The following is a 25918-nucleotide window of genomic DNA, read 5'->3' as shown; positions in this document are numbered from 1 at the left end:
AGGAGGAAGAGGAAGCGCCGCGTGGGGCTCCGCAGCTTCCGGGTGAAGTCGCGTCTTCTCTCCGCTCGCTGGAGCTCCGCAGCCTCCGGACACAGCGCCGGTCCGTCAGGGGTCCGCGCCCCGGACCCGGACGCCTTCAGCCGGACGAAACTCCTGCTGGAGCCGCGGAGCTCCGCGGAAGGATCCGTCTCTGCTCCGTCTCTTTTTAAAGTTTCACTCCGAGGAGAGAGGAGGAGAAAGGAGAGGAGAGGAGGAGAGGAGGAGAGGAGGAGAGGAGAGGAGGAGAGGAGGAGAAAGGAGAGGAGAGGAGGAGAGGAGAGGAGGAGAGAGGAGAGAGGAGAGAGGAGAGAGGAGGAGAAAGGAGAGGAGAGGAGGAGAGGAGGAGAGGAGGAGAAGAGAGGAGGAGAGGAGAGGAGGAGAGGAGGAGAAAGGAGAGGAGAGGAGGAGAGGAGAGGAGGAGAGAGGAGAGGAGAGGAGGAGAGGAGGAGAGGAGGAGAGGAGGAGAAAGGAGAGGAGAGGAGGAGAGGAGAGGAGGAGAGAGGAGAGAGGAGAGAGGAGGAGAAAGGAGAGGAGAGGAGGAGAGGAGGAGAGGAGGAGAAAGGAGAGGAGAGGAGAGGAGGAGAGGAGGAGAAAGGAGAGGAGAGGAGGAGAGAGGAGAGGAGAGGAGAGGAGGAGAGGAGGAGAAAGGAGAGGAGAGGAGGAGAGGAGAGGAGGAGAGAGGAGAGAGGAGAGAGGAGGAGAAAGGAGAGGAGAGGAGGAGAGGAGGAGAGGAGGAGAGGAGAGGACGAGAAAGGAGAGGAGAGGAGGAGAGGAGGAGAGAGGAGAGAGGAGAGAGGAGGAGAGAGGAGAGAGGAGAGGAGGAGAGAGGAGAGAGGAGAGGAGGAGAGAAGAGAGAGGAGAGAGGAGAGGAGAGGAGGAGAGGAGGAGAGAGGAGAGAGGAGAGAGGAGGAGAGAGGAGAGGAGGAGAGAGGAGAGAGGAGAGGAGGAGAGAGGAGAGAGGAGAGGAGGAGAGAAGAGAGAGGAGAGGAGGAGAGAAGAGAGAGGAGAGAGGAGAGGAGGAGAGAGGAGAGAGGAGAGGAGGAGAGAGGAGAGAGGAGAGGAGGAGAGAAGAGAGAGGAGAGAGGAGAGAGGAGAGGAGGAGAGAGGAGAGAGGAGAGAGGAGAGAAGAGAGAGGAGGAGAGAGGAGAGAGGAGGAGAGAGGAGAGAGGAGAGAGGAGAGGAGGAGAGAGGAGAGAGGAGAGAGGAGAGAGGAGAGAAGAGAGAGGAGGAGAGAGGAGAGAGGAGGAGAGAGGAGAGAGGAGAGAGGAGAGAAGAGAGAGGAGAGAGGAGGAGAGAGGAGAGAGGAGAGGAGGAGAGAGGAGAGAAGAGAGAGGAGAGAAGAGAGCCGCGGCCCAGAGTTCTGGGTCGGGACTCTTCGGGTGCAGCTGCAGCGTCACGCTCCTCTCCGCTTCTCCTGGTTTCACGCTGGTTTCACGCTGGTTTCACGCTGGTTTCACGCTGGTTTCACGCTGGTTTCACTGGAGCTGGACTGGTGCTCCCTCTCTGCAGCGCATCGTTGTGATCGTGGTTATTATTGATCTGCATGACGTCATCTAAAGGATTATTCTAGAGGCTTCAGGTGAGTTTAACCAACTTCTGCTTTTCTTCACCAAATGACTCCCAGAGTTTTATGAGCGCATTAACACACACACACACACACACACACACACACACACACACACACACACACACACACACACACACACTCTCTCTCTGCATCTTATTTCTAAAAATAATTAAAGACAAATATCAAAAGGGAAAAGTGTGTGAAAACTCTGCAGAATGAAGACTAAAATATTATTATTACTACTATAATTATTATTACTACTAATATTAGTATTATTGCTATTAATAATAGTGTTATTACTATTACTATAATAATTATTACTATTATTCACAGTGTTGTTAATATTATTACTATTATTCACAGTGTTGTTAATATTATTACTATTATCCATAGTGTTGTTAATATTATTACTATTATGAATAGTGGTATTATAACAATTATTAATAGTGTTATTACTATTAATATTACTATTATTAATAGTGTCGTTATAGCTATTATTAATAGTATTACTATTATTACTGATCAATATGAATATTAAGTTTTAATGATTTCTTGTTTCTTTAAACAGATTTTAATCCTGATGAAAGTTAAATTATGCAGAAGAAAACAAAATGCTGTAAATATTAATTTTGTCACTTTCAAAATTTACAAAGAAACTAAATAATTATTAATAATTATTAATAATTATTAATAATTATTAATAATTATTAATAATTATTAATAATTAAAAGACGCTTTTCTCTGACGAAAAGACTTTGACGGTTAAAGTCACACATCACCTCTCAAGAGCGGCCGTGTGTGTGTGTCTGTGTGTGTGTGTGTGTGTGTCTGTGTGTGTGTGTGTGTGTGTCTGTGTGTGTGTGTGTGTGTGTGTGTGTGTGTGTGTGTCTGTGTGTGTGTCTGTGTGTGTGTGTGTGTCTGTGTGTGTGTGTGTGTGTGTGTGTGTGTCTGTGTGTGTGTCTGTGTGTGTGTGTGTGTCTGTGTGTGTGTGTGTGTGTGTCTGTGTGTGTGTGTGTCTGTGTGTGTGTCTGTGTGTGTGTGTGTGTCTGTGTGTGTGTGTGTGTGTGTGTCTGTGTGTGTGTCTGTGTGTGTGTGTCTGTGTGTGTGTCTGTGTGTGTGTGTGTGTGTGTGTGTGTCTGTGTGTGTGTGTGTGTCTGTGTGTGTGTGTGTCTGTGTGTGTGTGTCTGTGTGTGTGTGTGTGTCTGTGTGTGTGTGTCTGTGTGTGTGTGTCTGTGTGTGTGTGTGTCTGTGTGTGTGTGTGTGTGTGTGTGTCTAGTTTTCCATTATTCAGGTTCGGGGCCCTCAGGAAAACGACTTGACCTTTAGAGAAGAGACTCACCTGCAGGGTCCTGATGCAGTACTACATGTATTAGTACATGCAGTACTATGTGTTATCAGTACATGCAGTACATACGTGTATCAGTACATAGGTGTATAAGTACATGCAGTACTTCTCTCCTCAGAGCCAATGGAGACGTCCTCGTCCAGAGAGAAGAGAAGCAACATGGACGTCTTCTCTCAGCTGCACAGGAAGCACTCGGAGGCCAGAGGTACCGCTGGGGGGGGGGCAACGGGGAGGGGGGCAACGGGGAGGGGGGCAACGGGGAGGGGGGCAAAGGGGAGGGGGGCAAAGGGCCCTGCAGGCTGCAGAGGCCCCGAGGGTCTTTATTCGGGGCCAAAGGGGCCATGAACAGTGATGAAATATGAAATATACATTTTAAAAACGCGGCGTCCTCCGGAGAGTCAGAGGTGACTGACAGTCGAGTGTGAGAGGAATCCTGAGCGGCCCCTTGGAGGGGGCGGGGCTTCTGAAGGGGGCGGGGCTCCATAGGATGTCCTTCCACTGTTATGCTGATAACACACAGCTTCACATCAGAAGTGGCCCAAACCCTCTGCAGCCATGTCATGTCTCACTGCCTCGGGGAGATGGAGGCATGAGCAGCCACCTTCTCCAGGTGAACACAGCCACCTTCTCCAGGTGAACACAGCCACCTTCTCCAGGTGAACACAGCCACCTTCTCCAGGTGAACACAGCCACCTTCTCCAGGTGAACACAGCCACCTTCTCCAGGTGAACACAGCCACCTTCTCCAGGTGAACACAGCCACCTTCTCCAGGTGAACACAGCCACCTTCTCCAGGTGAACACAGCCACCTTCTCCAGGTGAACACAGCCACCTTCTCCAGGTGAACACAGCCACCTTCTCCAGGTGAACACAGCCACCTTCTCCAGGTGAACACAGCCACCTTCTCCAGGTGAACACAGCCACCTTCTCCAGGTGAACACAGCCACCTTCTCCAGGTGAACACAGCCACCTTCTCCAGGTGAACACAGCCACCTTCTCCAGGTGAACACAGCCACACGGCAGCCCTCCACACCGGGTTCAGTCACCCTGCATACCTCAGCTTCCACGGTCAGGTCATACCCCTCTCCTCCACAGTCACCAACCTGGCAGTTAGGTTTGATCCTCACCTGACCTTTAATGAACACATAAAATACCTGTGCACAACCGCCTTTTATCATCTCCAAAACATCTCCAAGCTCCGCCCACTTTAAGCCTGTCAGATGCAGAGCAGCTCGTCCACACTTTCATCTCCTCTGGACGACTGCAGCTCACTTTTCACTGGGATCACTGGCAAGAACATCCACAAACTACAACTCATTCAAGCAGCGCTGCCAGGACCCTGATGAGAGTCCGTCAACATGAGCACATCACTCCACTGGCTCCACTGGCTCCACTCCTCCACTGGCTCCACTCCTCCACTGGCTCCACTGGCTCCACTCCTCCACTGGCTCCACTCCTCCACTGGCTCCACTCCTCCACTCCTCCACTGGCTCCACTCCTCCACTGGCTCCACTCCTCCACTGGCTCCACTGGCTCCACTCCTCCACTGGCTCCACTGGCTCCACTCCTCCACTGGCTCCACTCCTCCACTGGCTCCACTCCTCCACTGACTCCACTGGCTCCACTCCTCCACTGGCTCCACTCCTCCACTGGCTCCACTCCTCCACTGGCTCCACTGGCTCCACTCCTCCACTGACTCCACTGGCTCCACTCCTCCACTCCTCCACTGACTCCACTCCTCCACTGGCTCCACTCCTCCACTGGCTCCACTCCTCCACTGACTCCACTCCTCCACTGGCTCCACTCCTCCACTGGCTCCACTCCTCCACTCCTCCACTGGCTCCACTCCTCCACTCTTTAAGACTGGCCTAAAAACCTTTTTATTCAGGAAGGCCTTTTTACTTTGAGTTGACTTTTATGACCTTAATGTTATGACTGTGATTTTAACTATGTGGCACTCTGAGATTCTTGGATGAAGAGTGCCGTACAAATAAAATGTATTATTATTATTATTATTATTATTATTATTACAACAAGGTGTTTGTGTTGTAGAACTGGAGGAAGAGCAGCGAGACTGGGGAGTGGGGGGGCAGACTGGGGGCAGACTGGGGAGTGGGGGGGCAGACTGGGGGCAGACTGGGGAGTGGGGGGGCAGACTGGGGGCAGACTGGGGAGTGGGGGGGCAGACTGGGGGCAGACTGGGGAGTGGGGGGGCAGACTGAGGCCCTTGAAACTGAGATTAAACGGTGACTTGGTCTCATTTCTCCTCCGTCATGAAGGACTTGCTGCCATCATAAAGAGACTCATTCGTGATGAAGAAGCAGCTGGGAATTGAACCAAGAAAAGTTTAATTCCTCTTCCTCACTTTTCTATTCATCAGGACAGATGAGCTCTCAGGGTGTGATTAGCTTAGCTTAGCAATCAGACAGGAAGCAGGGGCCAACAGCCCACCAGCAGATCAAAGCTAAGATTGTTTAGCAAAAAAAAAAAAAGCATTCCGATGCAAGTGGAGAACACGAGCGACCGGCCGAGGAGGCGAGGAGGCGAGGAGGCGAGGAGGCGAGGAGGCCACGTGGCAGGTGTCAGGACGGCTGATGAAAGCCGGCCGTAACGAGGTTTAAAGAGCTGCTCGTGCCTCCAGAGCATGAAGGAGCTGCTGTTTGAAGTGGAGATGCAACAGAGTTAGTGGCACCTCTTCTCTAATGAAGAGCTCGGTGGCCTGGCGATGAAGAGCCAACATGAAATGAGGATTAGGAATATCAATGCGTGGCGGTCGGACACGAGCAGCCGCCGGTTCCTTCACACGCTCGACTTCAATAATTGAACAAAGGGACGGAGTTCCCCCAGAGCAACCTCCAGGATTTACAGCAATGCTACGCTTTTTAGTCCCGTTTGGTCTTTAATGCTCACTGCAGCAGCAACCCAGAACCCAGAACCTGTAATCCAGAACCCAGAACCTGTAATCCATAACCCGGAACCTGTAATCCATAAACCATAACCTGTAATCCAGAACCCAGAACCTGTAATCCATAAACCATAACCTGTAATCCATAACCCAGAACCTGTAATCCATAAACCATAACCTGTAATCCATAATCCATAACCTGTAATCCATAACCCATAACCTGTAATCCATAACCCAGAACCTGTAATCCATAAACCATAACCTGTAATCCATAATCCATAACCTGTAATCCATAACCCAGAACCTGTAATCCATAAACCATAACCTGTAATCCATAATCCATAACCTGTAATCCATAACCCAGAACCTGTAATCCATAACCCACAACGTGTAATCCATAACCCACAACGTGTAATCCATAAACCATAACCTGTAATCCATAACCCAGAACCTGTAATCCATAAACCATAACCTGTAATCCATAATCCATAACCTGTAATCCATAACCCAGAACCTGTAATCCATAATCCATAACCTGTAATACATAACCCATAACCTGTCATCCATAATCCATAACCTGTGATACATAACCTGTAATCCATAACCCATAACCTGTAATCCATAACCCATAATACATAACCCATAACCTGTAATAAATAACCCATAACCTGTAATCCATAACCTGTAATCCATAACCCATCAACAGTAATCCATAACCCATCAACAGTAATCCATAATCCATAATTTGTAATCTATAATAAATAATAAATAACCTGTAATCCATAATACATAACCAATAAACTGTAATCCATAATCCATAACTTGTAACCTTAAATCAATAACAGCGTCCATGGCAGCGTATATGGCAGCGTCCATGGCAACGTATATGGCAGCGTCCATGGCAGCGTCCATGGCAGCGTATATGGCAGCGTCCATGGCAGCGTATATGGCAGCGTCCATGGCAGCGTATATGGCAGCGTCCATGGCAGCGTATATGGCAGCGTCCATGGCAGCGTCCATGGCAGCGTATATGGCAGCGTCGATGGCAGCGTATATGGCAGCGTCCATGGCAGCGTCCATGGCAGCGTATATGGCAGCGTATATGGCAGCGTCCATGGCAGCGTCCATGGCAGCGTATATGGCAGCGTCCATGGCAGCGTCCATGGCAGCGTATATGGCAGCGTATATGGCAGCGTATATGGCAGCGTCCATGGCAGCGTCCATGGCAGCGTATATGGCAGCGTCCATGGCAGCGTATATGGCAGCGTCCATGGCAGCGTATATGGCAGCGTCCATGGCAGCGTCCATGGCAGCGTCCATGGCAGCGTCCATGGCAGCGTCCATGGCAGCGTCCATGTATAAAACCTGAAGATAAACTGGTTTCTGGACTAAAGGGAGTGTTGGTTCCAGGCTGCAGCTCAACATGTGCATTTAGTGCTTTCAGGCAGCAGCTGCTGACTCTTTTAATCTCTGTCCCCTGAAACAAAGCCTCCATAACTCTTCCTTCGTATCGTTGTGTTCCCGCGTATTCTAATCTCAAGTGAACACGGACGCGCGCCGCCTCGACCAATCAGATACCGGGGCTAAACACCGCGGCGTCTGCCACGGCGTGGAGACGGAGCAATTACTTCTGGGCATAATATGCATTATTATTCCCGCGGCCGCGCCCCGATAAGTGAATATGCAGCAGGTCGGGCCTTGAACCCGCGGCTTGCTGCTGCTGCTTTGCGGCTGCAGGAATCCTGTCACTGCGTCCTGCCCCTCCCGGCCGCCACTTTATATTCCTGTCCCGCGTTATTTATTCACCACAATTTCCCCTCTATCCAAGCACACGGCTAATGCCGAGTTTTAATATGTTACTTACACATAAAAACATGCTATTTACAGCGTGAGCGTGTGCAGAAGGCAGGAAAATGAATGGCCGCCGCGCCCGGCTCCGACCCCTTATATCACAGTTTAACAATCTGGATTGCTAATAGAACCATTTATCACGCAGCGGCCATTTGTTTTCTGTGAGCGGCCCCGGGGCCCCGGTCCCACAGGCTATGGAAATATATATATATATATATATATATATATATATATATATATATATATATATAAAGAGAGAGAGTATAATGAAGCTCAAGTGAGAGTCACTTTGTTTAAAGAGGAGCCGACACGAGGAGGACTCAATTAGGACCGACGCAGGTGCTCCGGTCACCAGGAGGAGGAGGAGAGAGGAGGATGAAGAGGAGGAGGGTGAAGAGGAGGAGGGTGAAGAGGAGGAGGCGCTCCAGCAGGAAATCAGACCTCTGGCACGCCGTGGTTCTGGGATGGCGGCCCCCGACAGGAGGCGCTGGCTGCCACTCTGCCACTAAATAGATTCAAACGAGCGCTTGTATTTCCTGTGACAGCTCACATCTGTCTGCTCGGCCCGCCGGTAATAAGCAAAGTATTTAGAGAGCAGGAGGATGATGCATCTGCTGCTGCACTCACACAGACTTCCCTCAAGCCGCTCCGTTAAGTGGAGTTATTGCTTTGCTTCTCCTCGGGCCAGCAGCCGGCTCCTGATTGGCTCAGGCTGAGCTGGACGTCCTCCATCTGGAAGCCAATCAGAGTCCAGCTCTGAGAAAATACCAACAACATGTTTAAGGCCAACAAAGGCCGTTCTGGAGCTCTCAGCCAGGTCACATGCTCTTCATCCACGCTGGGCTTTACTCGTTTCTGGAGTTCTGAGCCCCTCCAGGACCTTTAAGCACCTCCAGGACCTCTGAGCCGCTCCAGGACCTTTGATCCTCTCCAGGACCTTTGATCCCCTCCAGTATCTCTTAGCAGCTCAAGGACCTTTAAGCACCTCCAGGACCTCTGAGCACCTCCAGGACCTCTGAGCACCTCCAGGACCTTTAAGCAGCTCCAGGACCTTTAAGCAGCTCCAGGACCTTTGATCCCCTCCAGGACCTTTAAGCAGCTCCAGGAGCTCTGAGCACCTCCAGGACCTCTGAGCACCTCCAGGACCTCTGAGTCCCTCCAGGACCTTTGAGCCGCTCCAGGACCTTTGATCCTCTCCAGGACCTTTGATCCCCTCCAGTATCTCTTAGCAGCTCAAGGACCTTTAAGCACCTCCAGGACCTTTGAGCACCTCCAGGACCTCTGAGCACCTCCAGGACCTCTGAGCACCTCCAGGACCTTTAAGCAGCTCCAGGACCTTTAAGCAGCTCCAGGACCTTTGATCCCCTCCAGGACCTTTAAGCAGCTCCAGGAGCTCTGAGCACCTCCAGGACCTCTGAGCACCTCCAGGACCTCTGAGCCCCTCCAGGACCTTTGAGCAGCTCCAGGACCTTTGATCCCCTCCAGGACCTCTGACCCTCTCCAGGACCTCTGAGCTCCTCCAGGACCTCTGAGCACCTCCAGGACCTCTGAGCACCTCCAGGACCTTTGATCCCCTCCAGGACCTCTGACCCCCTCCAGGACCTCTGAGCTCCTCCCGGACCTCTGACCCCCTCCAGGACCTCTGACCCCCTCCAGGACCTCTGAGCTCCTCCAGGACCTCTGAGCACCTCCAGGACCTCTGAGTTCCTCCAGGACTTCTGAGCACCTCCAGGACCTCTGAGCAGCTCCAGGACCTTTGAGCCCCTCCAGGACCTTTGATCCTCTCCAGGACCTTTGATCCCCTCCAGTACCTCTTAGCAGCTCCAGGACCTTTAAGCACCTCCAGGACCTTTGAGCACCTCCAGGACCTTTAAGCAGCTCCAGGACCTTTGATCCTCTCCAGGACCTCTGAGCACCTCCAGGACCTCTGAGCCCCTCCAGGACCTTTGATCCCCTCCAGGACCTCTGACCCCCTCCAGGACCTCTGAGCACCTCCAGGACCTCTGAGCCCCTCCAGGACCTTTGAGCAGCTCCATGACCTCTGAGCAGCTCCAGGACCTCTGAGCTCCTCCAGGACCTCTGAGCACCTTCAGGACTTCTGAGCACCTCCAGGACCTTTGAGCAGCTCCAGGACCTTTGATCCCCTCCAGGACCTCTGACCCCCTCCAGGACCTTTGAGCAGCTCCAGGACCTCTGAGCTTCCAGGACTTCTGAGCAGCTCCAGGACCTTTTAGGTCTGGAGCTTTCCATCACTTCAGATTATCTTTGTACTTTGTATCTGTATGTGAGGTAGTTGAGGTGTTTGAGGTGTTTCAAGGTGCTTGAGGTCTGTGCTGCCACCTGGAAGCTGCTCCAGGAGCCGCAGGAATGTCAGCAGCTGCTCAGGTAATGGTGAATGTAAAGCAGCTCATAAAGCCTCAGATATTTATGGCTGTTTGGTCTGGCTGTCTCTCCTCTCGGCTCTCTTCCTGATGCTAAACCCTGCGCTCTATAAAACATTCACCATTTGCATCTTCACTCCTGTTACGCGCTCAAAGCCAGCAGGCTGCAGCCTCCAGGAGTCCCATGCGGCCTCCAGGAGTCCCATGCGGCCTCCAGGAGTCCCATGCAGGCTGCAGCCTGCGTCCTCAGCGTCTCCACTCAAATGAAAAGCACAGGAAGTAACCGCCACGCTTCCTGTTGAGCCTTAAGTCAGAGATGAGGAGGAAAGACGGGAGAGAATCTGAACTTCTTCTGAGGGAGGAGGAGCCAGACGACTGGAACAATGTAGCAATATCGCATGCATACATCATGACTCTCACTAACAGGAAGAAAAAAGTGGAACAGTAGAACGTAACAACACAACCAGAACAATGTAAGAACGTTACATTGTAACATAACACTGTTAAGTTACAATGTAACATAAAGGCGTTAAGCAACAATGTAATGAAACAATGTAACAGTCCAGCTGTAACAATGTGGCATAAAGAACCAGCCAGAGGGCCAGGCTCCTCCCTCCAGAGGGCGGGCCAGGCTCCTCCCTCCAGAGGGCGGGCCAGGCTCCTCCCTCCAGAGGGCGGGCCAGGCTCCTCCCTCCAGAGGGCGGGCCAGGCTCCTCCCTCCAGAGGGCGGGCCAGGCTCCTCCCTCCAGAGGGCGGGCCAGGCTCCTCCCTCCAGAGGGCGGGCCAGGCTCCTCCCTCCAGAGGGCGGGCCAGGCTCCTCCCTCCAGAGGGCGGGCCAGGCTCCTCCCTCCAGAGGGCGGGCCAGGCTCCTCCCTCCAGAGGGCGGGCCAGGCTCCTCCCTCCAGAGGGCGGGCCAGGCTCCTCCCTCCAGAGGGCGGGCCAGGCTCCTCCCTCCAGAGGGCGGGCCAGGCTCCTCCCTCCAGAGGGCGGGCCAGGCTCCTCCCTCCAGAGGGAGGGCCAGGCTCCTCCCTCCAGAGGGCGGGCCAGGCTCCTCCCTCCAGAGGGCAGGCCAGGCTCCTCCCTCCAGAGGGCAGGCCGGGCTCCTCCCTCCAGAAGGAGGGCCGGGCTCCTCCCTCCAGAGGGCGGGCCAGGCTCCTCCCTCCAGAAGGAGGGCCAGGCTCCTCCCTCCAGAAGGAGGGCCAGGCTCCTCCCTCCAGAAGGAGGGCCGGGCTCCTCCCTCCAGAAGGAGGGCCAGGCTCCTCCCTCCAGAAGGAGGGCCGGGCTCCTCCCTCCAGAAGGAGGGCCAGGCTCCTCCCTCCAGAAGGAGGGCCAGGCTCCTCCCTCCAGAAGGAGGGCCAGGCTCCTCCCTCCAGAGGGCGGGCCAGGCTCCTCCCTCCAGAGGGCGGGCCAGGCTCCTCCCTCCAGAAGAAGGGCCAGGCTCCTCCCTCCAGAAGGAGGGCCAGGCTCCTCCCTCCAGAAGGAGGGCCAGGCTCCTCCCTCCAGAAGAAGGGCCAGGCTCCTCCCTCCAGAAGGAGGGCCAGGCTCCTCCCTCCAGAAGGAGGGCCAGGCTCCTCCCTCCAGCCTGGAGGAGGCGAGCAGCCGGCCTGCAGCGCTACAGAGTGACAGTGAGATGAGGAGACGCACTAATTGCCTTGTAAGTATTGCAGAAAGCAGCTGGAGATTAGCAATAACAGCTAATTAGCTCGACAGCGGAGGAACTCACAGCTCACTCACGAGGACCAGCGCACAGTGTGTGTGTCTGTCTGCCATGATACATCTTTATGAAGCGCCGGCTTGTCACGTTAGTGGAGTTCAGCGGTCTGAGAGGGTTTCAAACCCACGCTTCACCGCTCGCTTTGCTCAAGAACGCTCTGAAGCTGGAGACTCTGAGAGCCGGTCAGAGTGGAGTAACAACGCAACAACGCAACAACACAACAACGTAACAACGCGACAACGTAACAAAGTAACAAAGTAACTCTTCTTCTTCATCGAGCATCCAGCGACCTCAGCGTCCTCAGACTCCTCCATCTTGCTCACGTCAGCCGGGTCAGAAATAGCCGAGGCGCTCCAGCAGACCGTACGAGAGGCCGAGTGCTGACCACACACACCCACACACACACACACACACACACGACCTCCAGGAAGTCCTGCAGGTCCAACCGGGGGAGGAGGAAGAGGAGGAGGAGGAGGAAGAGGAGGAGCATCCAACAGAGCCCCCTGCGCCTCCTCTTCTCCTCAGGAGAGGAGCCAGTGGTCTGGATGTTTACTTCTCTGGTTGAGCCTCATGAAGGGAGAGAGCATCCATCAGCCTGATGACTCTCTCTCTCCTCTAACAGATCAACAACACGCTAACAACACGCTAACAACACGGAGGAGCGCCGCCTGACACGGCCTTCAGCTGCTGATGCATGATGGGTATTAGCACGCAGCTGTCTGGGGACGATAAGTGAGTCCTCCTCATGGGGGCTTGTAGGAAGGAAGGAAGGAAAGAAGGAAGCCAGATGCGCTCAGAGGGCTCAGGGTTCTCCTGCTGGATGTGGAACAAGAACAACAGGAAGCAGAGACTAACAGGAAGCAGAGGGACAGGAAGCAGAGACTAACAGGAAGCAGCAGAGACTAACAGGAAGCAGAGACTAACAGGAAGCAGCAGAGACTAACAGGAAGCAGAGACTAACAGAGGCTGCATCCTGAGCGGGCCTCGGGCCCCCGGGGGCCAGAGGAGCAGGTAAATGAGCCTCTTTTGTTCTTGTTGTGGAGGAAGAACAATGGAGCTGTCAGCGTGATGAACAAGCAGCCGAGAGGAGGAGGAGAAAGAGGAGGAAGAAGAGACTGCTGACTCACTGAGGCCCCGCCTCCGAGAGGCCCCGCCCCCCCAGCGCTGGGACCCGGGTCACCAGACACCGGCGTGCGATACCGGAGGAATGTTAATGTGATCCAGAGATCAGCTGCTCACCTTCCTCCTCTTCTTCCTCAGAGAGGAGAGAGAGAGAGAGAGAGAGCGAGAGAGAGAGAGAGAGAGAGAGAGAGAGAGAGAGAGAGAGAGAGAGAGAGAGAGAGAGAGAGAGAGAGATTTGATTTTTCAAAAAGACGTTTATTGACTGGAAGTCACACAAACAAACATCTCAAACGGTTCAGCCCCAAAAATCAATACATGAATAAATAAACCAAAAAAATAAATAAACCAAAAAATAAAAAACCTTCAACATAAAATCATACTTTTCATTTTCAGAACCGGCTGAAAGCCGTCACCATGTCCACAGATGCAAACAGTTCAGTGTGACTATGTGAGAACCACAGAGTCCTGCTCTACCTGCTCTTCTTTTCCACAGCTTCACCTGCCTCCATCGCTGCTGCTGCTTTCTTTAGCTCAGTTACATATTTAGTGAGGCGGTACCGCTTCCTCCTGTCCAGGGCGTCAAAGCCCAGTCTCTTATATTTGGCCACAGATCTCAGAAACTTGTTGGGGTCACTGAAGTAGTCTGTTATCCTTACTGTCTTTCCAAAGGTCTCGTCCAAAAAGGCTTTCACTACGTCTAGTGGGTACGTGTCTTTGTGGTCAAGAGCACTGGTCCCACTAGACACTGGTGCTCTTGACCACATGGGTTCTCCACCCCACTGCTGGCTCTCAGTGAGCACAGCGGTGCTCGTGGAGGCCTCTTCCTCCATGTTGCTCACTACCTCCTCTAGATCCGGAGTGGCATCCGCAGCCGCGCTGGAATCAGGCACCTCCTCCTCCTCTCCACCTCCCAGGAACTCGGCCGGTCCACAGGCCGCGAGCCTGGTCGGTTCGTCCGGCGCGGTGTCCGGCGCGGTGTCCGGCGCGGTGTCCGGCGCGGTGTCCGGCGCGGTGTCCGGCGCGGTGTCCGGCGCGGTGTCCGCCGCGGTGTCCGGCGCGGTGTCCGCCGCGGTGTCCGCCGCGGTGTCCGCCGCGGTGTCCGCCGCGGTGTCCGCCGCGGTGTCCGCCGCGGTGTCCGCCGGTACATCAGCCGCCGCCCTCGCGGATCCGGCCCTCCTCCCGCGCGTGCAGCCGGCGCGCTTGTGCCCCACTTCCCCGCACTGGAAGCAGCGCTGGCCCGAGCTGGCGTACAGGACGTAGACGCAGTCCCCGTGCTTCACCCTGAAGGACACGTCCAGGCTCTGAACAGGCGGGTCCAGGAACATGAACCCCTGCCTCCTCAGAGACTGGACGTGCCTCAGTTTGGGATCCTTGCATCCCAGCCCGACGGTCACCAGCCCACTGGCCATTTTGCCATGTTTCGTTAGCTCCTTCACGATCGCCTCATTGGGGATGAACGGCGGGACGCCGGACACGGTGATCCTCGTGGAGGACGCCGACAGCGGGGCCACCTGCACCCGCACGCCTCCGATCCGCACGCCGCTCCCCATCAGCTGCTGCACCAGGTGCTCCTCCCTCAGGAACACCACCACGGCTCCGTTCATCCGCGACGCGAATACGAGTTTCTTGTAGCCGACCTGCTCTCCCACGGCCAGCAGCACCTCCTCCACCGTCACGCTGCTCCACGGCGGCACGACCCGCACTCCATGCCGGAGAGACGGAGGCGGCGTCTCGGAGGACGCCATTCCTCCGGGAACCCCGCAGGAAACCTCCGGTCACCCGACCACGACGTCCGCACAGCCCGACCACCTGCACGTACGGCAGGCGGTCAAACTGCTCAAAAAACCGATAAATAAAAAATAAACCGGGCTACAAACAAAACCACGTTCAAATCTCCGCGCCACTCGCACGTCCTCCTCTCACTCGCTCGTAACCGGAAACGGAAACAGAGAGAGAGAGAGAGAGAGAGAGAGAGAGAGAGAGAGAGAGAGAGAGAGAGACTTCTTCTGTGGTTTTCTGTTATCGCAGCAGTTTGCATGTTTTGGGTAAAAGTCCCGCAGCTTTAATGCAGAGTTTAAAAACAGATGCAGAAGTTTCCTTCGGTGGAGTTCCTCCTGGAAGCAGGAACTCAGGTTGTGTGGACATCAAGGAGTGTATTCCAGCAGGAGGAATCAGTCCTGCTGGGTGATGGAGGTGATGGAGGTGATGGAGTATGAAAGCATCCGGCTGAAGAAGAGCCACATGTTGGGTTTCTCTGGTTCTCTGTTCAACACCAACCAGCTCCACACCTCACCAGGCTGTATTGAGTTGTCTCTGACATGCTTTTGAAGTCTTCTCCTTCTTCTCCTCCTCCTTCCCCTCCTCCTCCTCTTTCTCCTCCTCCTCCTTCCCCTCCTCCTCCTCTTTCTCCTCCTCCCCCTCCTCCTACACCTCCTCCTCCTCTTTCCCCTCCTCCTTCTCCTCCCCCTCCTCCTACACCTCCTCCTCCTCTTTCCCCTCCTCCTCTTTCTCCTCCTCCTCCTCCTACACCTACTCCTCCTCTTTCTCCTCCTCCTCCTTCCCCTCCTCCTACACCTCCTCCTCCTCTTTCCCCTCCTCCTCTTCCTCCTCCTCTTCCTCCTCCTCCTTCTTCGTTGGTGTCCTGCAGCCCCTCACATCTTCCCCTCCTTCCACGCTCCCATCCCGATGGACATGCGGCACCATGAGGGACGCTTCCACTACGAGCCCCACGCGCTGCACGCCATGCACGGGTAGGACACACTCACTTCCTGCTTCCTGCTCTCCTGGCTTCCCTCTGATGAGGGCGCAGCTCTCGTCAAGTTGATGTCAGAAGGACTTCCTGAATAATGGCTGCTGGTTCTGGTTCTGATCCGGTTTCATCCTGATGTTCAGAGTGAAGCTTTGAGGAGTCTGAGCCCTCAGAGACTAACTATCCTCTAACTAGAACTACGACTAGAACCATGTTAATAGAACTGTCCTCTAACTAGAACTACTACTAGAACCATGTTAATAGAACTAGAACTATTATACATTTATAAAATAATGACTTATTTGAGTTATTTGAATATTTTCTTCCCTCACAAAATGACTCGTGATAGTTTTTATAAAAACAGCTTCGACAACCAAATGAAATGTAATATGATTTATTTATTATGATTTTTATGCTCCATCTTTAACCTGTGGGAATAAATCACTCACACACACACACACCGCTGACCTCGTGTTTAACATGTGCCGCTATGAATTGTGGGTAATTCCGTGTCCGTGACGGGTCAGAGTGCCAGAGACCGGAGAGGTCGAGCTTCTTTCCAAAACTACGGATTCAGTCTGAATAAAACAGGTTTTCCTCTCAGATGAAATGGTTCAGAGTCCCCTGACCGCGAGGAGAAGCGCCCGTTAGCCGGAAGCTGCCGCCGGTAATAAAGACACATAAATCTCTGCCAGCCGGCTCGTAGCCACCGGCAGCTCGCTCCATTAGCGCCGATCGGCAGGGCCGGATCCATCACGGTGACATCACGCGGCCGGCCGCCACCTCTTTATATTCATTAATGGCTTGTTGTGGAAGCTAATCTCTGTGTGCAGGCGCTCTGCCCCCGAGCCGCCGCCCTCATTAACCCCCCCAGTGCAGAGGTCGCGCAGCGGCCGGGCGCCAGCGGTGCAACGCGGACATTTATTCTGCTGCTGGAGGAAGTCACCACGAGAGGCTCCGGGGGCGCCACGAGAGGCGCCACGAGAGTCTCTGGGGGCGCCACGAGATGCTCCGAAGGCGCCACAAGAGGCGCCACGAGATGCTCTGAGGCTCACAGCGTCTCCCAGGCGGACATCTTGCTTTGATGAAGCTATGTGCCGCGGTCAGAGGTTATAGGAGGTCGTTGAGCAGGACTTGGGTCCAGGGCTCTAGTCTCTGGTCCAGGTCTTCAGGTCTCTTGGTCTCCAGTCTCTGGTCCAGGTCTTCAGGTCTCCAGGTCTCAAGTTTCTAGTATTGGGGTCCGGACATCCTGCAGAACCTGGCGTCTCCTGCAGGACTTCAGTCCCTTCCTCAGCAGAGGAGAACGTCAACAGTTCTCCAAACAGTCCTTTATTTAGATTCACAGACCTGATGGTGATGCAGAGACTTCTGGCCCGCAGGAAGCAGGGCTATTCATCACAGGCTGCAGGGTGGGGGCTGCAGGTGGGGGCAGCGGGTGGGGTGTAGGTGCAGCAGGGTGGGGGGGTTTGTCCGCGCACTCGGCCCTCTTGATTAATGTGATTTGATCCTGACAGTGGACCCTAATTCATCAAGGCCCTGATCTGCTGTCGCTCCTCGAGCCGCTGCCAAACTCGCCTAATTACAGGAACACGGCGCCGCAAATTAACCCACGTGTCGCTTGTCGCCCGGCGGGCGCTTTGTTACCTTGTTACCTTGTTAATTTGTTACTTTGTTACCTTGTTACCTTGTTACCTTGTTACTTTGTTACCTTGTTACCTTGTTACTTTGTTACCTTGTTACCTTGTTAATTTGTTACTTTGTTACCTTGTTACCTTGTTACCTTGTTACTTTGTTACCTTGTTACCTTGTTACTTTGTTACTTTGTTACCTTGTTACCTTGTTACTTTGTTACCTGGTTACCTTGTTACCTTGTTACTTTGTTACTTTGTTACCTTGTTACTTTGTTACCTTGTTACTTTGTTACCTTGTTACCTTGTTACTTTGTTACCTTGTTACTTTGTTACCTTGTTACCGTGTTACTTTGTTACTTTGTTACCTTGTTACCTTGTTACTTTGTTACCTTGTTACCTTGTTACTTTGTTACCTTGTTACTTTGTTACCTTGTTACCTTGTTACCTTGTTACTTTGTTACTTTGTTACCTTGTTACCTTGTTACTTTGTTACCTTGTTACTTTGTTACCTTGTTACCTTGTTACCTTGTTACTTTGTTACCTTGTTACTTTGTTACCTTGTTACTTTGTTACCTTGTTACCTTGTTACCTTGTTACCTTGTTACCTTGTTGCACACACAGCTGGTCATTTGTGTCTCTTCGTGGTCGCGTGAGTTCCGCCCTCATGCACACAGACGCTTGTGCGCATACAGGTGAGCACTGAGCACACGCACAGCAGCGGACAGAGAGCGTCGACAAATATGTTGCATGAAAAGTAGACAACTGAGTTGTATCTGCGTTTTAAACGCTCCCAGGTTGAAGATCATCAGTAGCTCTCCTGCAAGGAGCACCGGAGCAGCTCTCTGAAAGATGCTCTCTGAACTGAAAGTAAAACGAGCCAAAGTGCTCGTGTCTTGTACCAACAATGAGCTGCTGGCTTCACACATTACAAAGTACAAAGTACACGGACATAAAACTACACGGACATGAAACTAAGTCATTAATAAATATATGGAGAAATGCCTGTACTGTCGGGTAAATGTTTAGTTACGCCGTTAACAGGTTAAACTTGCGCATGCGCGACTCGCTGATTCTTGGCGTTGTGCCAAAAGTCAATCTCATGAAGTCTCCGTCAGGTTTTTTCTGCTGTTCCGTCTCTCGAAAAAGAAAACAGATCTCAGATGAACATGGAGCATGAACTGAGAGCGGCCGTATCAAATAAACAACCCGGTTCATATTTGTAGAGGAAAGCTGCTGCTTTCCTCTACAAATACAGCTCAATGCAGCCACTAATGCTGATGCAACCTGATGCTCACACATCTGCACTCATTCTGTTCTGTCAATAAAATACTAACTCATTGTTTTCCACAATGAGCTTTTTAGTAGTAACTAAATATGAGTTATTTTTTGCACTTTAGAACGTTATTTTCATTCTTCTAAGTGATTGCAATTTAAAAAGAAATTGGTCTGATGGAGCAACCTGGTTTACTTGAAAGTTATTGTAATTTCCTTTATTCTGCCACTATAAAAGCCCAGAGGGAGTCACACAATGATGTTATTCACAGAAAAAGTTGGAGAAGCGCTGCATTAAGGGCCTGTGACGCCCCATCACAAACCATCGTGTATCTTCTACATCTGGAGCCTTCATCTTCTTCACAGACTCATCTCTTCGTGTGCAACATGTTGAGCTCCACTGGGACGCGCTGTCAGCTTTTCTTTGTTTAAATCTTTAGAAACTCAAAGTGGGTTTTAGATTCTTGCTGTGATAAAATAATCCATGAAGACATGAAGAGACTGTCGTAAAACCTTTTGTAGGAAACACAAACGAGCAGAAGAAGTTCTGGTGAACACTTTCATGAGCGTTCAAGTCAAATATCTCATTTCTATATTTCACGATAAAACATTTTGGGCAGATTTTCTTGTTTTGCCAAAAGCTTCTCAAATGAAGCGTCTGGACGTGCAGAAGGAGACGATGCAGCGGCTCCTTAAGGAGACGATGCATCGTCTCCTTAAGGAGACGATGCAGCGGCTCCTTAAGGAGACGATGCAGCGGCTCCTTAAGGAGACGATGCAGCGGCGTGTGTGTATGTGTGTGTGTGTATGTGTATGTGTATGTGTGTGTGTATGTGTGTGTGTGTATGTGTGTGTGTGTGTGTGTGTGTGTGTGTGTGTGTGTGTGTGTGTGTGTGTGTATGTAGGTCATCCCGCGGAGGCGTCGCTTCCCGCTGCAGCTCGTAAACCTTCACAGGGAGTTTATTCAGCCGCTCGCCGGACGGCGTGATTTATCTAAATCACAGCGCTCCCTGAGCCCGACACCGGAGACGAGCCTCACTGTCACACTGCAATTCATCACACACACACACACACACACACACACACACACACACACACACACACACACACACACACACACACACACACACACAGCAGGTAGGGGAACGACCTGCACACATAACTTTTACTGAAGCATTCATCTTTTTCACAGATTTATCTCTTCATCTGCAACATTTTCCTCCAACGAGACCATTTTTCAGCTTTTCTTTGTTTTAAATCTTCAGAAAGTCAAACTGGGTTTTAGGCTCTGGTTTAGTTTCAGGAAGACTTGAAGAGACGGTTCGTGTTTCACCTGCTGCTGTTGCATCATGGGAGCTTCAGTGTTCCTCCGATCAGGAAGAAGCTTCTCTGAGATGAAGCCGCGCTGAAGCCTTTGTGGTTGGAGACGGCGGTGAACAGACAGGAAACAGACCACCACCAAGACTCTTAGGACCACCACCAAGACTCTCAGCACCACCACCAAGACTCTCAGCACCACCACCAAGACTCTCAGGACCACCACCAAGACTCTCAGGACCACCACCAAGACTCTCAGGACCACCACCAAGACTCTCAGGACCACCACCAAGACTCTCAGGACCACCACCAAGACTCTCAGCACCACCACCAAGACTCTCAGCACCACCACCAAGACTCTCAGGACCACCACCAAGACTCTCAGGACCACCACCAAGACTCTCAGCACCACCACCAAGACTCTCAGGACCACCACCAAGACTCTCAGCACCACCACCAAGACTCTCAGGACCACCACCAAGACTCTCAGGACCACCACCAAGACTCTCAGGACCACCACCAAGACTCTCAGGACCACCACCAAGACTCTCAGGACCACCACCAAGACTCTCAGGACTTCTAACTTCTTCTCTCTCTTCCAGCCCTTCAGGTTTGAGTGACATCTCTCTGATCCGACTCTCCCCCGCCGCCGTGGCAACAGGCGACTCCCCCTTCGCCCCGCCCTCCTACATGCACGCCCACATGGAGCACTACCTGCGCTCTGTGCACGGAAGCCCCGCCCTCTCTGTGATGTCATCGTCCAGAGGACTCGGCCCGGCCGACCGTGAGTCTACAACTCATCTTCACTTTTCATTCTGATGATGTGATGCATCGGTAATGATCCTCATATATATATATATATGAATATATATATATACATATAGATAGATATAGATATAGATATAGAGATATATATATATGTATATATATTTATATTATGATGAAGTCTGAAGAAAGAAAAGCTGAAATGAAGCAAATAAATCTCCTTTAGTCTGTCAGCGTAACGAAGGAAACAGAAATGACTTCAGGTGACCCTCAAAACTTCCTCTTCCTCCTCCTCCTTTTCCTCCTCCTCTTCCTCTTTCTCTTCCTCCTCCTCCTCCTTCTCTTCCTCCTCTTCCTCTTCCTCCTCCTCGTCCTTCTCCTTCTCTTCCTCCTCTTCCTCCTCAGTGGTCCATGAGCATCTTAAAGAGCGTGGGCTCTTCGGCCTCCCTCCTCCTCCTCCTCCCGGGTCGAGTCCTTCAGAGTACTACCAGCTGATGGCGAGCCACCGCAGCCCGTACAGCGAGCTGCTGCAGGGGGGCGGGGCCAACCTGCAGGGGGGCGGGGCCCCGCTGCAGGGGGGCGGGGCCAACCTGGGGGACTACGTCTCCCCTGTCGACGGTGAGAGACTTCTTCTTCTAGCTCTTCTTCCTCCGCTTCACAAACGGTTTCCCAGCAGTCGTGGCATCGTTTGAACCTGTAACCTTCTGGTTTCAAACAGTCCAGTTACGGACCACAGAGCCACAGAGACACACACACACACACACACACACACACTCTCTCTGATATAAATCACAGAGGGGGAGGGGCAGCGAGCGAGCGCCGGCTTTCCATTGGTCCATTTATCAGAAGAAGTGGCACATTAATAAACTCGTCTCCCCAGAGAGAGAGAAGTAACAGAGATGAATACCTGCGACCAGAACACACCTGCCACACACACCCACACACACACACCCACACACACACACACACACACACACACACACACACACACACACACACTCCTGCTTAATGTCTGCATTAGCGTCCCATGACGCCGGCGGAGTAAAAGCCGTGATGTGTTAGAGAGTCTGTGTGATGTCACGTGACACCTGCAGCTTAAATGTCCCAGCATGCAACACCAGAGAGTTGCTGCGAGTAACAACAACAATAATAACAATAATGATGATGTGAAAGTGTCTTGATCACGTCCTGTTGAAGCTCATCATGAAGAGTTCTTCCTCCTCTGATGTTGCTGCTTCTTCAAGCTAAAGGTTATATAAAGGTTTACGCCCCCCACCCCAGGGTGCCGCCTCCCCCCCCGCCCGACACCCCGGCTCAGCAGGAAGCGCTCCCTCTCCGTGTCTCCGCTGTCGGAGGCGATGCTGCGCTCGTCTCCCGGCTCGCTGGTCGCCTTCATCAACAGTCGCTCCGCTCCGGCCAATGGCTGCTACGGACACCTGTCAGTGGGCGGGCTCAGGTAGGACAGGCCACGCCTCCTCTACTCCTGTGTCCTGCTGCTTTCTAACACTGCACTTCCTGTCCTTTACCTCCTCGTTCCTTACTTTCCTCCCTGCCTCCTTGTCTGTGATGACTCAAGATGCTTCCTCCTCGTCTCCTCGTCTCCTTGCAGCCCTTCCTTCCCGTTCCCTCCTCCCTTCGCCCCGATGGCGTACCAGCAGCTTCTCTCCCAGCAGCGCGGCCTGGGCGCCTTCGGCCACGCCCCGCCCCTCGTCCAGGCACCGCCCACTTTCTCCGGCCTTGCCCCGCCCCCCTCGGTCCTCACCGGAGACCTGCAGTCAATGGTAACCATGCCAACGACGCTTCTGTTGCTTCATCATCTTCATCATCTTCCTCATGACTCTTCCTCTTCCTCAGAGTCGTGGAGGAGACTCGGCCGTCAGCAGCAGCGTTGACCTCGCGTCCACCAAGAGGTCAAAGGTCAAGGCGGAGGCCGAGGGCCTGATGCCAACGTCACAGCGCTCACCGGTACAGTATTTCAGTGACGAGGCTCAGTGATGAGGTCCAGTGATGAGGTCCAGTGACGAGGTCCAGTGACGAGGCTCAGTGATGAGGTCCAGTGACGAGGCTCAGTGATGAGGTCTAGTGACGAGGCCCAGTGACGAGGCCCAGTGACGAGGTCCAGTGACGAGGTCCAGTGACGAGGTCCAGTGATGAGGTCTAGTGACGAGGTCCAGTGACGAGGCTCAGTGATGAGGTCCAGTGATGAGGTCCAGTGACGAGGCTCAGTGATGAGGTCCAGTGATGAGGTCCAGTGACGAGGCCCAGTGACGAGGCTCAGTGATGAGGTCCAGTGACGAGGTCCAGTGACGAGGCTCAGTGACGAGGTCCAGTGACGAGGTCCAGTGACGAGGTCCAGTGATGAGGTCTAGTGACGAGGTCCAGTGACGAGGTCCAGTGACGAGCTCTAGTGACGAGGCCCAGTGACGAGGTCCAGTGATGAGGTCCAGTGACGAGGTCCAGTGATGAGGCTCAGTGACGAGGTCCAGTGATGAGGTCCAGTGATGAGGTCCAGTGATGAGGTCCAGTGACGAGGTCCAGTGATGAGGCTCAGTGACGAGGTCCAGTGATGAGGTCCAGTGATGAGGTCCAGTGACGAGGTCTAGCAATGAGGTCCAGTGACGAGGTCCAGTGATGAGGTCCAGTGATGAGGTCCAGTGACGAGGTCTAGTGACGAGGCCCAGTGACGAGGTCCAGTGACGAGGCTCAGTGATGAGGTCCAGTGACGAGGTCCAGTGACGAGGTCCAGTGACGAGGTCTAGTGACGAGGCCCAGTGACGAGGTCCAGTGACGAGGCTCAGTGATGAGGTCCAGTGACGAGGTCCAGTGACGAGGTCCAGTGACGAGGCTCAGTGATGAGGTCTAGTGACGAGGCCCAGTGACGAGGTCCAGTGACGAGGTCCAGTGACGAGGCTCAGTGACGAGGTCCAGTGACGAGGTCCAGTGATGAGGTCCAGTGACGAGGCCCAGTGACGAGGCTCAGTGACGAGGTCCAGTGACGAGGTCCAGTGACGAGGCTCAGTGATGAGGTCTAGTGACGAGGCCCAGTGACGAGGTCCAGTGACGAGGCCCAGTGACGAGGCTCAGTGACGAGGTCCAGTGACGAGGTCCAGTGACGAGGTCCAGTGACGAGGCTCAGTGACGAGGTCCAGTGATGAGGTCCAGTGACGAGGTCCAGTGACGAGGCTCAGTGATGAGGTCCAGTGACGAGGCTCAGTGACGAGGTCCAGTGACGAGGTCCAGTGACGAGGCTCAGTGACGAGGTCCAGTGATGAGGTCCAGTGATGAGGTCCAGTGACGAGGCTCAGTGATGAGGTCCAGTGATGAGGTCCAGTGACGAGGCTCAGTGATGAGGTCCAGTGATGAGGTCCAGTGACGAGGCTCCTCATGTAAACTGTGCCAGAGCGCTTCGTTACTTCATCTTCATGAAATATCGGCCGCTCTTATTGTCATGTGAGGAGCCTTTTTTCTTTCTCTTGACAAATCTGCAGCTCTCCTCCGGCAGCGAGGGGGGCATGATGCATCATGGGTATGGGGGTTTGGGGGGGGGGTGATGCATCATGGGTATGGGGGTTTAGGGGGGGGGGTGATGCATCATGGGTATGGGGGTTGGGGGGGGGGGTGATGCATGGGACGGGCGAGCGCCGGCGTCTGGGGGCCTCCAGAATTAATGAAGACGGCGAGCGAGGGGCCGAGACAAACATGCTGCAGTCAGCACTGTGTGTGTGTGTGTGTGTGTGTGTGTGTGTGTGTGTGTGTGTGTGTGTGTGTGTGTGTGTGTCTGTGTGTGTGTCTGTGTGTGTGTGTGTGTGTGTCAGTTTCCGTCTCTCTCATACAAACATGTTTAAGTTAACTCTCCTGAGGAAATGTGTGAGACAGCGAGCCGGACGTTTGGTTTCTTTCTATAAAAGTGAGGATGTTGAGCTCTGAAGGTGAGACTGACGAGGGTTAAGGGCAAGGGTTTAAGGGTTTAAGGGTTTAAGGTTTAAGGTTTAAGGGTTTAAGGGTTAAGGTTAAGAGTTAAGGTTTAGGGTTAGGGTTAAGGTTTAGGTTTAAGGTTTAGGGTTTAAGAGGTTTAGAGTTTTAAGTTAAGTTTTTAGGGTTTTAAGTTTTATGTTTTTTTGATTTTAAGGTTCAGGCTTGTGGCGTGCTGAAGCGTTGCATGTCGCCCTCGTGCCGTAATCCGTCCCGTGTGTTTGATGCCGGCCGCCGCTCTCCACAGATCCACCACCTGAACCACAAGGACGAGGCGGAGAGCAAGCCGGAGCCTGATGGCGTCTACGAGACGCTGTGCCGCTGGACCGCCTGCAGCCGGGAGCACGAGACCCAGCAGCAGCTGGTGCACGTGAGTCATGAAACAAGCGCTCCCTCTCCTGGGGATGTGTGGATTATGTGGATTATATGCAGTATATGCATTATATGGATTACATGCAGTATATAGATTATCATTATTTCTGCAGTTTATCCGGAGCGGCTGCACAGGAGCGCCGTGGAGGGATACGACAAGAAGTAGTCCCAGACTGCAACACCCTTAAAATAATTATGATAATAATGTAAAAATAATATGAAACAAGTCTCTTCAGCAGCATCAAGAAAAATCCACTTCAGGACAAAAACTAGATGAAATATCTTTACTTTCTTTAAAGGAAACTTGAGACGATCCTGATGAGGATGTTTGGGTTTCACTGGGAAAGAAGCTAATTAGCACCGCGGCGCTCTGCAGGAAACAACATGAGAGCCTCTGAGTGGACCAGGCTCTGCAGAACGCCTCACTGTGTGTGTGTGTGTGTGTGTGTGTGTGTGTGTGTGTGTGTGTGTGTTCCGCAGCACATCAATAATGACCACATCCACGGAGAGAAGAAGGAGTTTGTGTGCCGCTGGGAGGACTGTTCCCGCGAGCAGAAGCCCTTCAAAGCTCAGTACATGCTGGTGGTTCACATGCGGCGGCACACGGGGGAGAAACCACACAAGTGCACGGTGGGTAACGGCCTCGGCTGCCCCTGAGGCCCCTGGAGGCCCCTGATGCCCCTGGAGGCCCCTGGAGGCCCCTGGAGGCCCCGCTCGTGCTCTCTAAACACCCCGCATGTTTCTGCACACACACACACTCTCTGTCAGTAAACACACTTGCTCTCCTGGGAGTGCAGGAAGCCAGATCTCTTAGTGTGTGTCAATAAAAAGCTCACAGAAAGCGTAGAAAGGCTTTTACTGCAGCGGGGTTCTTTCGCAGGTTGCAGGTTGAAGAGCGCTCCTCTACATCTCACCAG

The 25918-nt window shown here is 53.0% G+C and overlaps 1 protein-coding gene across 1 annotated transcript in view; it reads left to right on the top strand.

Annotated features, from left to right (window-relative positions):
* Positions 1-15110: 15110 nt before the first annotated feature.
* The window catches only part of LOC137803508 (zinc finger protein GLI2-like), a 19189-nt gene continuing 8381 nt past the window's right edge, over positions 15111-25918 (top strand). Inside the window, 9 exon segments of the mRNA XM_068602002.1 lie at positions 15111-15222; positions 15571-15673; positions 20495-20676; positions 21063-21275; positions 21939-22113; positions 22267-22438; positions 22512-22622; positions 24877-24999; positions 25482-25631. Of these exon segments, the coding sequence (XP_068458103.1) occupies positions 15111-15222; positions 15571-15673; positions 20495-20676; positions 21063-21275; positions 21939-22113; positions 22267-22438; positions 22512-22622; positions 24877-24999; positions 25482-25631 (1341 nt within the window).

This window comes from Clinocottus analis, unplaced genomic scaffold (assembly GCF_023055335.1).
Source record: "Clinocottus analis isolate CAN_PGR_092001 unplaced genomic scaffold, fCliAna1.0.p SCAF_58, whole genome shotgun sequence".
In the NCBI taxonomy this organism is placed as follows: Eukaryota; Metazoa; Chordata; class Actinopteri; order Perciformes; family Cottidae; genus Clinocottus; species Clinocottus analis.
The sequence above is the reverse complement of the archived record's forward strand: the minus strand, read 5'-3'. Positions and strand labels throughout refer to the sequence as shown.